We start from the raw sequence: 17,599 nt of genomic DNA, 5'->3' as shown, positions 1-17,599 counted from the left end.
TTGAACCTGTTCCCTTTGGAACTCACATGGGATTATCACACAGGCAGTAGGGACTGTTGGTCTGGGATGGTTAGGCCAGTGCTGGACATGTAGCTGTCATCGGTTTTGCTAGTAGCCAAAGCCTGTGTAACATCCCACAGTCCCCTCCCCAAAGCCATCCTGGGATGGGACTTCCTTTCTTCCCTGGAACCCAGGCCAGTTTTTTTCAGAGCCTTTACTCCTCTCAAGGGACAGAGGGCGGTCTGGCAGTGAGATATGAGTCCTTGAACACATCTGTACCTAAAGTGAAACTAAATTGTGCCTTCAGACACAGTGGACAACACTCCTTAATATGTCTTCACTATTTGCTTGATCTTCCTGGTCCTTAGAGGTGTTTGGGTTGGAAATCCTTGGTTGGCCTCATGAGTCTAAAACCTCCTAACATCTTTTTCTTCAATCCGTCAGCCATTTAAGTGAGCACCAGGTATGTGGTCAATATCTGGTGTCAAGAAAGATGCCAGAGTGGGAAGGTGAGCAAGGGCCAGGTGGGGTGTGATGCCCCTTGTCTACTGTGAGAAATGGGCCCTACAGATGTTGGTCAGGCCAGCCTGGCCCTGGGAACCTAGCTCTGGCATCCCAAGGGCATCCTCAGCCCCGGAGAACCCCTTGAGGTCACTCTGCAGAAGCTGAAGACCTTCCAAAGACAGACATTCCAGAGCCATTGGAATTTTGGTCTCCATCCTTGAGCAGAAATGGATCCATACTTTGACCCTGGAGCCAAACTGGCCTCCTAGAGCCCTCTTGGATAAGACCTGAAATTTGGAGCTAGACCCAAGTAACAACTCTAGGTGCTGACTGTGCCCTTATTGTCTGTTCCCGAACAAACCAGTAGAGGTCTCATAGGAGCCATGGCTCAGAAATGTCTAGCCTAGCAGTTGCTGGGTATCTGAAAGATGACCAAAATACCATTGCCACTTGGTCCCTGGCAAAATATCCTTGAATCTGGATAATGTTTCCTGGCATGAACTATGGAAATGACTTTCTCATGGTATGAAATTGCTGGAGTCATAGCAGACTCTACTAGCTTCCTTCTTCTATCTGGAGCACCTTACCATCTGCTCCATTCAAATACACCTTGAATGGAGAGAAATGGGAGAAGACATGGACAGGAAATTCTTTATACTTAACCTAACATCCCTTAGGCTGCCGCTTAAGCTCATTTCCTCATTTTGTATCCTGGGGTAAAGGAAGAAACAGCTTGTCATGGCCTTAACCTGTCATGCAGGCTCTGGGAGTTTACTTCCTCGTGTTCCCTCTGCTGGGCCATAGAATTCCTGTTGTCTTGACTTTGGGTTTGTCCTTTTTCCTTTTTAGAGAGGCAGTTCATGGGATTTATAGTTTTAAAGGATATACCCAGTATCATCTTTATCAGACAAGAATATAGAAAACTATTACAAAAGGTTATGTGCTGCATTTATCTAGCAGAGAGGGTGGTCTGGTCTAAGTTTCTAAGAACAGTTAGAATAAATCAGGAATCACTTTGTCATATTTCATCCATATGCTCCCAGAATACTGATCCCACAACACAGAACCAGAATGCGGTCTACAGACCTGGAAACAAATTTCACAGCCTTTATGCCTTGACTGCACATTTAAGGAATGAAATCAGGAGACCTACGAAACAATCATTGGGAAGAGAACATACGGTCATATTTCTAGTCCCAAGAAGAAGCTTTCTGTCAAGTAATTCAAGCACACGTGCATTGATTTGTGCCTTCCCAGACTGGTTCTTCCTCAGGTAGATGCTGGTTTGATGAGTTCACTGAGAGCTCAGGCATGAGGGGCTCTGGGTGGGGCTGGAGTGACAGAAAAGATTGCTTTCTATCCAGGCTTCTTCTTCCTCTTCCTCCAACTCTTTCTAAGTTGGCACAGAAGATGTTCACTAGGAAGCATAAAAAATGACATCAGTTTGAAATATCAAAGTAGATAACAATCCAGGGAATGAAAATATCTGCTAATCAAGCCACCGTATGGTTTGTTTAATGGACCCAGGTTGCGTGTGTTGCGGGGAGGGTGGGAGGAAGGGTCATGGTAGATTGGCCTACGGCCTTTGGAAAACCGTAAATTCAGGACGGATCTTAAGGAGATTGACGGTAAGGCTGCCTTGAAAGCATGGTTTCCAGGTCTCCCAGAGGCCTTTGTGTTCATAAATGACCTTCATTAGGCAACTCTCTGAGGCCTAAGACGTCGCTATTAGAAAAGTCATTTGGTCTTAGGTTTTGTCATAAGAATGCAAATGTCCCTGAGAGAGCACATCATCCACTTCCTCCCTTCCTTCCAGAGAGGGGGGAGGATGAAGACACCCAGCACAAGGTGCCGTAACAGTGTAGGGGGGGCAGGAGTGCCCCCCCCCCAGGGAGGAAAGTGGCATGGTGGAAGAGATGGTAAACCCAACTCTGGAGGCCTCACAATTTGTTTTAGAATGGTAGTGGCTTCCTAAATTAATTTTCGATGGCAATGGTCACAGGTCATATCTGAGCAGGGGCGAATTCTGAGGGTCTGTGAGCTTGGAGGGGGAGAGCTGGGCTTTGGAATTGGGTGAAGCAGGGCTCTGGGGCAGCTGTGTGACTCTAGGTGAACCCTAACCTTGCTCCTGGCCTTCTTTCCTCTTCTGGAATATGGAGGGAGTAAATGACACCTCCCAGGTGGTGTGTGTTCTGAGCACCTCATGTAACATAGGGTTAGGTGCTCAGAGCAGTGGGCGGTAGGTGGTAGACACTCCATAAACCCTCTCCTCCTGTCCATTGCCCTCTCCCATTTGTATTTACTGTAGTTGAGCACCATATGGCCTTTCTCTCAGCATCCAAATGTTGGCTCAGGCAGTTATCAAGTTGAGACACACTGATTGTACTTGATCATTGGCTAGAGAAGGGCAAACAAACTCATGCACAGACACAGTTGGAAGCTCCAATTGTGTAAGCACAGGGAAGTGATGGTCATTAGGTTTTGGCAACGCAGAGGTATTTCCCCTTTGCCCTTCTTTACTCTGTGCATCTCTTACTGGAGCTCCTTGAAGGTTTGGAGTATCTCCCCATATGCTGGGCTGATGCAACCATTTGAATGTGGATTCTCACTTGTGTTAGAAACTCTTTTATGCTGTGTCCAAGAACAGACGCAAGGCAGGGCCCGGAAGAACAATGAGTATACTTATAAATTGTTCTTCTTTTCCGATTATCAGTAATGAAAGTCAATCATTTTCAAGCCTAGGCAGTGTTGTACTGATTGAATCACTAATGCCCAAGAGAAAATGTGACAGTGCTCGGGGGTCACTGTCCTCTTGTTTTCGGCTGTCTGTCCAGGAGCTAACTTTCCTTAAGGGAGATTTGGACTCGAACTGTAAAAAAAAACGTTATTCACATATTCATTCATTTGTTTTCTTCCTTGGGAGACTTGCCCAACCATGAGCATCCCTTTGCAGTTTCGGGGCGGTGAGGAGCCTCGCTTTGCTCTTGCACACCTTTTGGTCAGTGTGAAATATGGATTCCTGGGACTGATTGCTGCTCTTGGGGGAAATAGGGATCACAACTAGAAAAAGCTGGTTAGTCAGATGGCAGAGGAGGAGAGGTTTTTGTAATGAAGCCTTGGGGGAAAGAAAGGGAACTGAAAGAAGGGAATCCCAGTCTTCTGGCTAAGTAAGTCTTGGAAGGTTTCTCATGGGCAAGGAGGGAGGGGTACATGAGAATTATTGAAGAGTAGCCATGATTGCTAGTAAATGCCCAGAAAGTCACTGACGCACTGTGTGTACAATCTCCTCAACTCAAAATTTTGCAGAGAGCGCGAGGTTTCTTGTCTATGATTTCTCCCATTATGGGTTTATGGGATCCTCATCCCTGGAACTGGGGAGGGGAGGCTTTGTGGGTTTTGCTTCCTGGCTTTTGTCTCCAAAACAGGCACTCTTTCTTTACTGCTTTAAAATCATCAGATTCACTCTCTTCTTCTTCATTCCTTGGATTTCTTTGAGTGAGGCCATATGAGTTCTCCTTTTCATCATTTTATTCCGGAGGCAGTGGGGCAATTTGGGGAGGGATGAGTGATGTATGCTAGCGTCATCTGTGCTTATGGTGTTCAGAATTTGTACCCGGTATTAAAATCACATACTAACCAATCCACGTGTCATCACAAAACACTCCTTCCCCTTTCTTCTTCCATGAGGTTCCAAACTCATTTTTCTTCATGTTACTCAGTTTAAAGGTTTGTGGGTTTCTTAGATTACTTTTCTCTTTCCTGAGAGTGCCTTGTATCATTGAATAAACAGTTTCAGATCCAGGTTTGCCTAAAATTTGTTTGACTGTTGTGTGAATGTTTAGCATCTATTTATATGATGTAATGTTGCAGAATCTGTTACAGTGTGAGCTGAGAGATTTTGTTTGACAAAATGTTATGTGTCATTTGGGTTATTTTTCAAAATCAAGAATATGTTTATTTGAACCTCATAACTGAAGATAAAAATGTAATTGTGCTTCTTAATAACTTGCTTTTCTTCTTCTGGGACAAAATATGGAAACATTTAAATTAGCTCTATGCAAATGAACCAGAGGCTTACCTCCCTTTTAAGGTGTTGATGATCTTGATTTGTTTTCTTTGTGGAAATGAATGCTTCTGTTATCTCGCTTTGGATGCAATGGATAGTCGTCCCCATCATGACAATTTTATGTTGTTCTTCTCAGAGGTATTTTAAAGATTGTCCAACTGTACCATACAGAATACTAAGCGTTTATTTCATATATGAATGCCTCTGGAGAACATGTCAAATTATGAATTCGTTATTCCTGCTCTAGCAAGGCAACATAATCAAGCCAGAGAATGCCTAGAGTTTGTTTTGGTTTGTTTCACTTTTGTTTTAAATTTACCACCCACAGTTATCCAAAATACATAAAAGCTTGTGGGTTTGTTATGTTTGTTTTGCTCTCTCATACTGTAACAATGTTCAAACATGACTATACTTAACGTCTTTAGGACCAGACAAATTAAAAGTCATTTGCTCTTTTGATAACGATATCAGAGAACATTGGAAAAAAATTCCTTTTCACAATCTGCCATTCCCATAAGTTGATAGTTGCGCTGTTTGCATAGCTGACCACCCACTGAAGCCAAGGCACGTGAAACTGCTGTCCACTAAAATGGGCCTGAAAGTCACGTGGGACCCACCCAAAGATGCTACCAGTAGACCCGTGGAGCATTACAACATTGCCTATGGGAAGTCACTGAAAAGTCTTAAATACATCAAGGTGAATGCCGAGACGCACTCCTTCCTTATTGAGGATGTGGGTAAGTGACACTATGGTCTTGTTCCTGGTCAGATCTAACTGTACACCAACATTCTCAGTTCCCTTCTTAGGTAGGATGGCTGTTTGTGAGACACAGTGTGGCCAGGCTCCAGGGACCTCATGGTTCTTTGGGAACAGGTAGCTGAGGTCATGACGCTGTTGCTTAATCTTTATCTTGCCCTTGGACTTCCTCATCTGCATTTGAACTCAAGTATTTCTGGGTAGTTCTCCAAATGAATGTAGGAAACCAGTTTTTAGTTTCTGAATGTGCTTTTGGAAAGCATGTTGGTTCTTTGTTTCACAGAAACTTTACTTTGTAGACTAATCTTGAGATTTCTGATTTATAAACCAGTTAGAGATTACTCAAATAACATGTCCCTGTGAGGGTGTGTGTGATATGTCATGCTTAGCCACATCTGGTTCAAAGACGTGACATTCTCCCCATTAAATTTGATTCTGGAAGTCTGTAATATTTAAAAATTTTCCTAAATATATTGTTTTATAAGTGCAGGTGTAGGTGGTTTTGAACATAGGCTTTGAGCTGCCTCGTTGGGATCCTCTATCTTTTGCTTTTTTGATCTTACGAGCCTGAAACTCCCATTTATTCTACAGTCCAACCTCATGATGGATCGTAAGGAAGTAACAGAAGTCAGCGTCTCTGACAACCAGGTCTCCCTGTGCTGGGTTTCCGTTTTCCTGCCTTCCTTTAGTGGATCAAAATCAACTAACTCATGGCTCCTCAGACTCCTTGCCATTGTCTACACATTTATTCTCTGTCCACCTCCTGCATTATAATGTTAGACTTTCTGAGTAACAGAGCAAAAAGTATATAGAAGGGACATCAAAGGAGCCAGAATTTCCTTCTTCGTGGTTCCAGCTAAACATACATTTCTCTGAATCTTTTCCACATCAGTATGACCCTACAAAGTGCGACATTGAGGTTAAATGGAGAATCTGTTGGACCCAAGGCAGGAGCAGGGTCATCTTTGCTTGTTCAAACCTTAGGTTGTTATGATCATTGCAGAGAAGAAAAATGTACAAAAAGAGAGCCCTAGAACTCACTGAAAAACGAATAGTCTCTCCCAAGTAACACACTGATGAGTTAACAGGAATCAGAGACATGTGGATTAAATTTCCTTGAAATGCAAATAACCTCAGAATGAAGAGAGAAAGTGCCTGGCAAAGCATGATTTTGCATGCTGTCTGACCCTAGAGAGCATTTCCCAGTTAGTCCAGCAGGCCATGCCAAACCCTACATGCTACCAGGCCCTGCTGTAGTCAGACAGAGGTCCTACTGACCTCAAGCACAGCAGGGGTGCTAGATGGCATCTCTGTGTCGCTGTTACTGGGCCTCTGGCCTGAGAACCGAAGTTCTATTATAGGAACACTTCTCACCTTGAGAAATGTACATATGCTTCTTGCCTTTGACACAACTAACACTTATCTCTCCAACTGTCCGTCCCATCAAATGCCCACAAACTCTCATCTCTCCAAGGAATTGGCACCTTCACTTAACCTTTCACAGAAATTCATTTTGAGGAAAACCAGCACTATTGGAGTTTTCCTTTCTGCAGCTGCAAATTCAGGGCACACTCACACGGTAATGTGGCCTCTCGGTTTCCCTTCCCGTCCCACCGACTTCAGGAGCTCAGCCAAAGAGACCATGGCTATTTGACGTTGACCCCTATATACAAGTCAAAGTGAAGCCCAGTGATTTCAAGATTAGCATGTCCAAGGTTCCAACAGCTGTTTCTGTAGGTTTTTGTTGAAACGGTCAAAGACAACATGCAGACCTAGTAAAGGGAGTATTTACTGTCATAAGGAGAAAAATTTCATGAAGCTTTATGTGTTGCAATGAAGATTTCCCACGTGCTAAATTTTATGAGTTACCCTGAAATTTTCTTTCTCTGTTTCGGAGCTTTCTGTTTGAAGCTTCCAGGGGGAGATATTATTTGCAGTTACTGACACCGTAGGCTGTAAAACACCTAGCTAGTGGATGGTGCGTTCATATTTCCTACATTAATTTCACATTAAAAAGCTCAAAAGCCTTTTCTGTTGACAGCTTATGAATCCAGGTTTATTAGACATGCCATGTACTTTGTACTAAATAAATTTCGTGTTCTTTGGGTCAGGCATATTTTCGTTGCATGAGAGGAATGTTAGTGACATTGATTAAAAAGAGAGAGAGAAAGTTGTAGTTAGACTTGTCACTTAATTCAGATTTTTATATTTGGTTATACATAAGAGAGACAGTTAGTGAATCAAACTGTCATTCTTGGAGATTTGAAATGGTGGCTTGATATAAACCATATGTTTCAGAACCGGGGGTAGTGTACTTTGTGCTGGTTACTGCAGAAAACCACAATGGAGTGAGCCGTCCAGTTTACAGAGCTGAAAGCCCGCCTGGTAAGTCATACCTAGAATTGGAGGCTGTATTTTTGTTGCTTAGATGGGGAGAAACATCCCTCTTTGCTTTCTTGGATCTATACAAATTTAGAATCTTTAAAGAGTTCCTGAGCAAGAATGACTTGTATAGCAAGCTGAAAGATAGAAAACTAGAAGAGACTTATCCCTTCTTTTAAAAGTAATTTTGATGTAGGTTGTTAGTGTTTTGTCCTAAATTTTTTGAGTATTCATTAGAGTAAGCCATGTGCAAAAGACCAAAAAGATGTGTTGTCCAGAAAGCTTAGGTGCCTCGTTACTGATGTGGCCTGAGCGGATCCTTTTGAGGACTGTTGAAAAGACCACTAAATATATGTTAGGGCTGCACTGAAATGTGGAAAATCCAGTCGTCCTCGTTTCTAACTATGAAGTTGCATTTTCCTCATTTAGGAGGTGGATGGATCCAGATTGATGGTTTTCCCATTAAGGGTCCAGGACCATTTAATGAAACCGTCACAGGTACTATGTCCTCCTTCGGTTCATGTCTTCACTGAAGCACCATCTCGCAAGAGGGTTGTGCTTCTGTCACACACATGTGCTCACCAACCTTCATTTAGTTCCCATCGCTAAACTAACACACATGCCACATGGTTTTGGTCAATCTGCTCTGCACCTGATGGCCCAGACTGCAGTCAGTGTTGCTCATTTCACACTGTTCTTTCATGTTCTGGTGTGGGGAAGTGTCTGCGTCTACATCTGGGGATACTGTTGCACTGTTAACAGGCAAATATGGTGGTTGAGATGGCAGCCTTGGCCTGATGAGGATATTTATAGCTCTGTTACCTGTGGATGGCATAAATGAATGGAATCCACCAAGAAGTGGCTTTTATTGGCTAATATGCTGCATCAAGTTTTTCTCTCTTTTCTTATAAGCATGGGATATTTTGTGATATGTTAGAGCACCTGCCTTCCATCTCTGCTCCATATTTGTATATATGTCTGTTTTATCATTTGGATGTTGATGTTGTCTAGTCATATTGTTTTACTTGTTGAGGGAAGTGTTAACATTTCTGGTATGTTTTTTTGAATACATTTAATTAATGGTGAAAAAATAATGCAAAATGAATGCAGTTATTTTGGAGTGTGGTTGAATAATATCCCAAAGGCAATATGGCGAGGACCTGTATTCTGTTTTCATGAACGCTGTTTTTAAATCCGTCAATCTGGTGTTGTTGTTGAGAGGAAGGTGAGTACTTTGAAACCAATGACCATAATCTGCTTCTCAGGTCAGATTTGATGGGTGTAGGCAGTTTCAAAGTCCCCTTTCCACAGAAAGGGGTTGAAAAAAATGAAACAACCAGAAAAGGAAGCTGGCTTTCAAGGAAAGGTGATATGCTTTTGTTCCAATATGTTGGACTTGGGGCGACCATGGGGTGTTGGAAGGGAGACATCTTGGAGGTGATTGGAGGCAGGGAGATGAAAGTCGGAAGAGAGAAGCGAGGGGCAGGCATGGATTCCAGAGTCATGCTCCAGAGTGAGAGTGGAAGCCGAGTGTGTATGAGGGTGACAGGAGGGACAAGAGCACAGGGCCACAGTCAAAACTGAGAGGATGATGACAGTTGAATAGCCAAGATGGTACTACACCTAGGAAATGTGCAAAATATGCAAGAGTGTTTATTCCGAGACTGTCCACCCCTGAAGAGGCGCATGTAAACTTTTTACTGACAGATGTTCAGTGCCTTGTATTGGAAGCTTGTATTTTAGATGACCATTTTATTTTTTATAATCTTTCTGATAAAGTTTTCTGAATGACAGTGGTTTTAGAACAAGTAATTTTCTTTTGCTCTTTCTTAAGTAATTAATTTCTTATGCCTTCTTTAATAAAAACATGTGTGTGTGTGTCTCTGTGTGTGTGTGTGTGTGTCTGCGACCTTTCTGAGTGAGCATGAGTTACAGAAACGCTGGGAATTGGGACTCACAGACAGTTGTGCTCCAACTCGTTATTGGTTTTGCATACTGTGAAATCATTTAACGTCTCTCTGTAGGAGACTTTGTATGCCCTAGTTTCCAAAGAGCACTCTTCTGTAATATATAATGCTATATTTGTTATACATTATGATAAAAAAGATACTGGAAGAAATTGCTAGCTGAAACCATTTCCAGCATATGTCTTCACTGAAGCATATGATATAAAGCAGAATTTTTTCTTTTAAAAAAATGAATACCAGAATGCACAGACTTGGTTACAGTGCTCCAGAAAAAAAATTACATTTCATTGGTAATAAAAATAATAAGGATAATTTATGAGAAGTTATCAATAAATGATCAGCATACATCTATGCCTTTTTTATAAGGCTTGGAAAATATGCTATGCTGCTGTTCTGAGGAATGGTTAAATAAATAACAATCCCATTAACCAAAGTAAGTATTCTGAGTGGCAGGTATCTTCATTCAAAGGAAAGGATTTGTCCTCAAAATGTAGACATTGGCATTGGCTCCTAGTGGAAGGCTCCAAGGGTTCCTTTTAGTGTTTTGACTGGTAACATCTCACTTTCTTTGAGTGTTTTACTTGAAACCAGAGGAAAATCTATCCTTTTGCTCTGCTGGGAACAGTAGTTTCAGTACAAATTCCAGAAGTCCTCCTTTTGCGGCGGAGACCTATCTTGACCTCATTGTCTTTCCCTAATTATTAGATTCATTCATTCAGAGCCATTGGCTTTCCAGGAGCAGGTCTGGACGCTAGAGATACAATAGGGGGTAAGACAAACAAGGGCTTCCTTTAACGAAGACTGGATTCTAGTGGGAAAGAAAGACAATAAACGTGTAAGCAAAAAATAATGCATATAATCTGTATTAGTTTGTGAGGGCCGCCATAACAAAATACCACAGAGAGTGGCTTAAAACAACAGATGTTTATTTTCTCTCACAGTTCCAGAGTCTGGAAGTCTAAGATCAAGGTGTCAGTAGGTTTGATTTCCCCTCAGGCCTCTCTTTGGCTTGTCTTTCCTCTGTGAGTGCACATTCTTGATGTCTCTATATATCTCTGACTTTCCTCTTAAAAGGACACCAGCCAGATGTGGAGTAGGGCCCACCCCAGTGGCCTCATTGTAATGTAATCACCTCTTAAAAGGCTCAGTCTCCAAAGACGGTCACATCCTGGGATAATTGGGGGGTCAAGACTTCAACATATGAATTTGGGGGGGGACACAATTCAGCCTGTAACAGAATCATAAATTCTTTGAAAAATGAACAACACTGAGATATGGACTAAGCTGGGTGGGGGAGCCTGGGAGGCGCTAAGATGGCGGCACCAGGCTGAGATGGTATGGGGATCGCTAGCCAGGGTGAGCGTGAGGAAGAGGAAGAACATGGCAGGCAGACTCAAGTGATTCTCAGACTAGTCACTCGTGCAAATCTGAAAGCCCTCAGGACTCAGAAAGTAGGAGGACTAAGCAGAACTGCAACTCTGGCAGAAGTTTTGGCTTTGGCTTTGGCTTTGGGTAGCTCATCTTATATCTTTTAGTTAGAAAGTTTTCTTCGTATTTTAATGTGAAATCCCTCCCGTTGAGATGTAAACCCATGTCCCTTTGTTTTGTCCCCAGGGAAGCGAGGTCCCAAGTCCATTCAGCTATTGGAATCTTATTATTTACCTTCCCTGCAGACTTCTTTTCTGAAGTTGTTTTAGCTTTTTATGTCTGTGTGATCAGATGTGGGGTCATCTGGTCTGTGCCGAGCCAGACACTGGGGTCAGGACAAGACCGTGGCCCAGCTCTGATTTCAACCAACCCGGGGACTCAGCATGCAGGTCATTCTGCTTTTACCGGCTCTTCATCTGGAAAATTTTAGTTCTCAGTAGGATCATGTGTATTTTTTTTTAAGATTTATTTATTTATTTATTTGCCAGAGAGAGAGAGAGCGAGCATGTGAGAGTACAAGCAGGGGGAGCTGCAGGCAGAGGGAGAAGCAAGCTCCCCCCTGAGCAAGGAGCCTGATGCGGGGCTCGATCCCAGGACCCTGGGATCATGACCTGAGCTGAAGGCAGATGCTTAACCGATTGAGCCACCTAGGCATCCCAGGATCATGTGTATTTTTAATAAGGTGATGGTTTTCTAAAAATCTAGTCATTCGTGCTGTCCTTAAGCTATGGCACCAAACTAGACAGAGTACTGAGATAAAAGTCTCTTCTTTTAGATTTCTGCCTCATATTTTCTTACATTATATTTTAGTCCATGAAGTTTGCTCATTTTTTAGACAATTAAATCATAGCTCCAACTTGAGTTCACAGTTCTCTTTGGCCATTCTCAACCAACACTGGCATACCTGCGCCCAGCCATTCCCTGACCTCCACGTTGCTCCCCAAATACAAATAGCATGTTGGCTCTTGGCTCATAATAGCCTGTTCACACTGGCGTCCTCCATGATGGTGGCCCACGTGACATCCTCACCTCATGGTTTCCAGCTGCCACCACCTGCTCCCTGCGCTAGGGTTGCTCTTCTCCACAGTCATCTTGCTTTTTCAACTCCCTCACTGTCCTGAGCTCCCTTCCAGACTTACTTGGGCTTTGAGTCCATAGACCCTTCCCATTTCCACAGTCCAGAGCTGTCTCCTGTCTCATTTCTTGTCTTTCCTGGTCCCCCTCCTGTTAGCTCGGCCAACACCCCTGACCATGGGACGGCCTCTGTGGCCTGCAAGTCTCCATACCAGGGCCCCTACCTCCCTGGCTTCCCTCCTGCATGTGAATCGCTGAGCCTTGTGGAAGAAGCAAAGAGCTAAGCTGATCTGTACCTCTGTGACTCCTTACAGCTGGTCTGCTAACTCCAACTGGGTCCTCAGCTCTGCTTGGCAATTGTTCTCTGCGTCCTTACTCAGATTACTTCCTTTCTTCCATGGGTTAGCAGGAATATTGCCACTTTGCTAAGCTCCTTCCTCCTGTCCTCCTCTTGCTTCTAGCCTTGCTTCCTGCCTCCCTTTGAAATAAAGGTCATCAGCGTGACACCCCTCCTATTTCCCATGACTTCCAAACCCTCATCTCCCTTCCCTCCTCTTGGCTCTGAGGGGAACTGCTGTCCGCATGACTCTTCAAGGTTGACTTCATATATGTGAAGCTGCATAGCACACCTGGTCAGATCCAAGGGCAGACCTGGGTTCGGGTTCCTTACGGGAGCCCCGCTACTCTCCTCGGTGCCTGCCTCAAAAAGCTGATACCTGCTGTTGAATGGGTGTCAAATTACTTGACATAGAAATGATGAAACTAAGAAACCATGCAAACCACAGTTTGACATCTTTATTCCTTCTCTGGCATTCCTTTCATAGGAAATACCTATGGTCGTATGAGAAATGGATATTTCATAATCTAAAATTACGAATTCTGGCCTTTTCTATCAATAGTTCATCAAAACAAACACTGACCTTCAGGTATATCTTCTTGCCAATTTATTTAAATGTGACTGATGTGGAGAGTGGCAATTCTAACCCTAGTGTCCTGTGATGGGCTCTTTCCTGACCCATTGACCTGAGAGTACAGTCATCATCAGGCTGTACTCCCCACCACGTCCACTCCCACACGGCTGGCCGGGGCTGCAGCTCCAGCACATTCCTGAATCTGTAGCTGTAAAATCCTGCAGCTGTGAAATGCTGGGGCTTGATGGGAAGGTTCTAGGCTCCTTTCTAGGAACCATCTCAGGTTCTACGCTTTATTCTAAGGTTCTAGGGTTCCTTTCAGCTGGGAAATTTTGTGAATTTAGGATACGAAGTGGATCGATTCCACCACTTATATTGGGTGATTTTAATCTTAATTTTATTCAATAAATTCAATAAATTTAATTTTAATTGCTTTGCAAGCAATTGGGAACCATTTGTAGTACTGAGAAATGGCTCTGCGCCTTTTTCTCCATCCCTTTGAATGTTTTAGGTCAGCAAAATAAAAAATCATATTTATTAGAGGGAGAAACGCTGAGTTGCAGTTTCTAGGTGTCGAATTTGTGCCTGAGCACACGGAGGTGCCCAGAGTAAAGAAGTGTCTCCAGTGATCCACTGGACACACCTCTCCCAATGGCCCCGTTGTCTGTGCCGCCTCCCCTTCTCTGTGTGCGCTGGCACGAGTGCCACCACATGAGCCAGGAAGAAGCCCCATGAACGTATTTAGACTGTCAGTGTCACTCGGGGTAGAAGGTGCTGGTGTAGCACACCCGTGAGCATTTACACACAGTGCTGCAGCCTCTGGGGCTCCATCCGGAAATGCTGGAGACAGGCCAGGGGGCTGCTGTGGGCCAGACCCGGGCTTAACCTGTATCCCAATCCAGAATTTTTAAGTAATTATGATCAGATGGTCCTCTTTTCACACGCTAGTTTCAATTAACGCCCTGGCCAACGGGAATTAATAATGTCTGTGGCCTGATTTTCTCAGTAGCTTTCTCATGCAATCATGAGCTTTATTAAGTGCAATTTACAGGGCAAAAATCAGTTTCTGCTCCCTAGCCCAGATGGTGAGCCGTCTCAAAGGCAGGATGCTTTGATTTACTCATCTTTGTATCTCCAGGGCCTGGGGCAAGCACACAGTAGGCCCTCCATAAATGTTTGTTAAGCAGAAGTGCATTTGGAGGCTGCTTGCCCTCGGTGTCTGTGCCTTGGCAGAGGAGATGAGCAGTGACAAGGGCTAAGGCAGTGCGAGATGCGGAGCGGGGTGTCAGGAGGTCAGAGTCACCCCTGGCTAGTTCAGCCGCTGCTGCTGGGGGTGGTCCTGGGCAGGCCAGCGTGTCGGCCACAGAGGGGTGCTGTCACCAATCAGAGATCCTAATTCTTGCCTTCTGTGTCTTGGAATGACATGGAGTGCATTTGTGGATTGGAATTCCTCAAGGCGGCTGGTCTGTGTAGACAAGGCGTGTACACAGCAAGATCCGTCTGCTGTGGGGATGCCCCTTCTTCCTGGGGGCTCCCATCTTATCGGAGTGCCTGCTTCAAAGTCACCTCTCCCATTAGAGTGTAGACTTCCCCAACCTTCGAGCCCATTCTTCAACAATGAAAAAGTAGGCGGTGGAGGCTTCTGTGCGGAGCTGTGTAACTGCTCCGGTAGCCGAGTGTCCTTGGTTCGGAGCAAAGCCCTCAGGGATTCCAGCCCCCAAAAGAAATGCCCTGGAAGGGAATCAGGAGCTGATGTGGACTGGAGAGGCTTCTCACCACATTCTGTGGTGTTTCCTCTGTATTGATGAATGTGAGTATGTGCTCACAGATTTTCCCATCAGTGAGTAGCTAGGAAGCCGGCAACCAGGAGTGAGACCGTTTCCTCGGGTGTGGGGTGGGTGCTCACTTCAGTGGCTGCTCCAAGTGGGCAGGGCACGGCCCGAATGCTGGAGAGATGAACTGTCCCCACGTGTGTGGCCTTGAGTGAAGGGGCTGCCGACTTTGCCTTCATGTCCTGCACCTGTTAATATACCTAATGCTTCTGACGAGGTCAGCATCTTGGGGGATGGCAGACCCATCGTGGGCTTTTGTTTTCATGTCTGAGTGAAAAAGAGGCCAGCCATGTCCCTTGTGAGGTCTCTGAAGAGGGATGTGGTTCTTATATAGGATCCCTGCAAATGCAGATATTAGTCCTGAAAGAAAGCCCTTCTCTTTGAACTTACCAACCTACTCATATATCATAACTGGGTCTTCCATTTGCAAAGCGTATGTTGGGTCACAGTAGAAAGTTGAATTAATCAGTAGCCACTCAACAGAAACAAGGTCTTTCATTTCCAGAAAAGAAGTGTGTTACTTACTGTCCTGCTCCCGAATGAAAGCAATGCCGAAGAGTTAGACTAAAATAAACAAACTGAACCAAACAAACCTTGGAACCAAGACAGTTTTCCTCAGACTATTTCCCACTCCTTCGTCTTGGCTTCCAGAGTCTAGGAGGCTAGCCCCTCGTTACACTGCAGGGTGAAGAAATGCCAGGTGTCTGCATTTCAGCTGCTGAGGCGATCAGGAAAGGGCTGTTGCTTCCCTTGCTTTCCGTGGCCCCCATGGGTCCTCAGGAAGAGCTTCTGGAAGAGACACTGCCCCCAGAGGGATCTAGAGCAGATGCTTCCAGTGACTGCACCTGCCCATCTCGAATGGAGGAGACCTCCACGGCTGGAGAAGCTCCCTGATCCCCTCAAGCTGTGTCCGTGGGGCTGGGCCAGGGCTGAGCTCCCCCCAAGCTCCTGTCGCAGGTGGCTGAGGACATTGGTGGCTGGTATTGTTCTCCCAGGCTTATAGATGAGCCGCTGCCATGAGTAGGAAGGCTACCCTTGCTCGGCCTACCCAGTAAGATTGTTGGCTTAGTGTAGGGAGAGACGCCCCTCAAAAGGCTTAGGATCTGTAAGAACCGAGGGACATGTCCATGCAGGTGGTTGCTGAACCTCTTCATTCTCACACCCGTGATAGGGGCTTCACGGCCAACCTGTGCAGAGCCCTATCTCAGGGGAGATGGCATTTTGCAGCCCTAGTCCTGTGGGGTGAAATCAATGGCATGAAGTAGTTTTCACTGATATTCATAGCACTGCTGGGGTCAAAGTCAGCCACGGGTGGACACTTTGGATGTCAGCCTGAAGCTGCTGATGTACCAGTGGTCCTTGGGGCTTCTCAAACTTAGCTTCTCAGAATCTGGGAGGATGCCACCCTGCTGGAAGCCACAAAGACTTAGGAGACATGGGCCACGTCCACAGGAAGTGCTTTCTGGATGATCTTTCAAAGTGTTACTTTCTACTTTAGAACAAACACTGAGATATTAAAGAGTAGTCTACAAAATTGAAGTGGGATTTTGAGATAAAGACTCTGAATAAACTGCCTTGTGCCAGGCTTCTGGGATTGCACCATCTTCTGTGCTGTTAAATAAACTTCAGGGAAAAGTTTGAAGAACTCTGCTGAGTGATAAAGGGATTCCACAATCTTGTGAAACAGACAGCCGAACAAGACAAAATGGCCTCGGTGGAGAGGTCCCAGAATGGCCTCTGTGGAGCAGTCCCAGGATGGCTTACAGTATTTGCTCTGTTTCTGAGACAGTCCTCATGGGTTTTGAGGGCCACCCTATAGGGCACAAGTGCTGACAGCCTCGTACCAGCCTGTGGGGTTGGTTTCTGACTACAGCATCCTTTCTCTACTCCGTGCCCAGTAGGATGCCCTGTGGCTCCTCATCCAGTGATAGTCTGGACGTCAATGCGTGATCCCAGAGTGCAGGAGGGAAGAGTCTGTGAAGAGCTGGACAGGTCCAGGGGGCAGGAAGAAGCTTGACTGAAGACATTCATTTGGCTTGTAGGAGTTAGTGTCCAATGTTTTATTTTTTATTTATTTATTTTTTTAAAGATTTTATTTATTTATTAATGAGAGACAGAGAGAGAGGCAGAGGGAGAAGCAGGCTCCCAAGGAGCAGGGAGCCCGATGCGGGACTCGATCCCCGGATCCTGGGATCATGACCTGAGCTGAAGGCAGACGCTTAACCATCTGAGCCACTCAGGTGCCCCTGTCCAATGTTTTAGAAAGGCTCTTGGCTTCCACAATCCATAACATTATTAGTCATTGGCATTGATGAGTTTGGGGGAGATCAAGGTTGTTTTACTTTCTTTTCTCTTCTTTTTTTTCTTTAAGATCTTCTGTCTTCTCCCAAGCCCTGGAAAGGCAGTGAGGCACCTACTGCCTCTAGGTGTGGGCTTGGGGTTGCTGTTCTACTGTCTCTGAGGGTGGAGAGATGTGTGTAAGTAAGTAAGTAAGCAAAAATTCTCTCCTTAATGTCCCGACTGCTTCCCAGGATGAGTCAGGCAGCCAGGCCATCGGTGTGGCTGCCCAGGTGTTGGGCCCTTCATCACATGGTGTTTCCTGGAGCGCTGAAATGTACAAATGTCAGGAGAATTGTGTGATGAGTGGCTCTTGATGGAACAGATGGACTGACTTCCCT

At 44.9% G+C, this 17,599-nt stretch overlaps 1 protein-coding gene across 1 annotated transcript in view; it reads left to right on the top strand.

Annotated features, from left to right (window-relative positions):
* Positions 1–17,599, top strand: part of FNDC1 (fibronectin type III domain containing 1) — a 101,183-nt gene that overhangs the window by 19,093 nt on the left and 64,491 nt on the right. The window contains exons 2-4 of the mRNA XM_027603122.2: positions 5,113–5,307; positions 7,626–7,712; positions 8,139–8,207. Coding sequence (XP_027458923.2) covers positions 5,113–5,307; positions 7,626–7,712; positions 8,139–8,207 — 351 coding nt within the window. The remainder of the gene's footprint in view (positions 1–5,112; positions 5,308–7,625; positions 7,713–8,138; positions 8,208–17,599) is intronic.

Source organism: Zalophus californianus, chromosome 7 (genome assembly GCF_009762305.2).
Source record: "Zalophus californianus isolate mZalCal1 chromosome 7, mZalCal1.pri.v2, whole genome shotgun sequence".
Classification (NCBI taxonomy): domain Eukaryota; kingdom Metazoa; phylum Chordata; class Mammalia; order Carnivora; family Otariidae; genus Zalophus; species Zalophus californianus.
The sequence above is the reverse complement of the archived record's forward strand: the minus strand, read 5'-3'. Positions and strand labels throughout refer to the sequence as shown.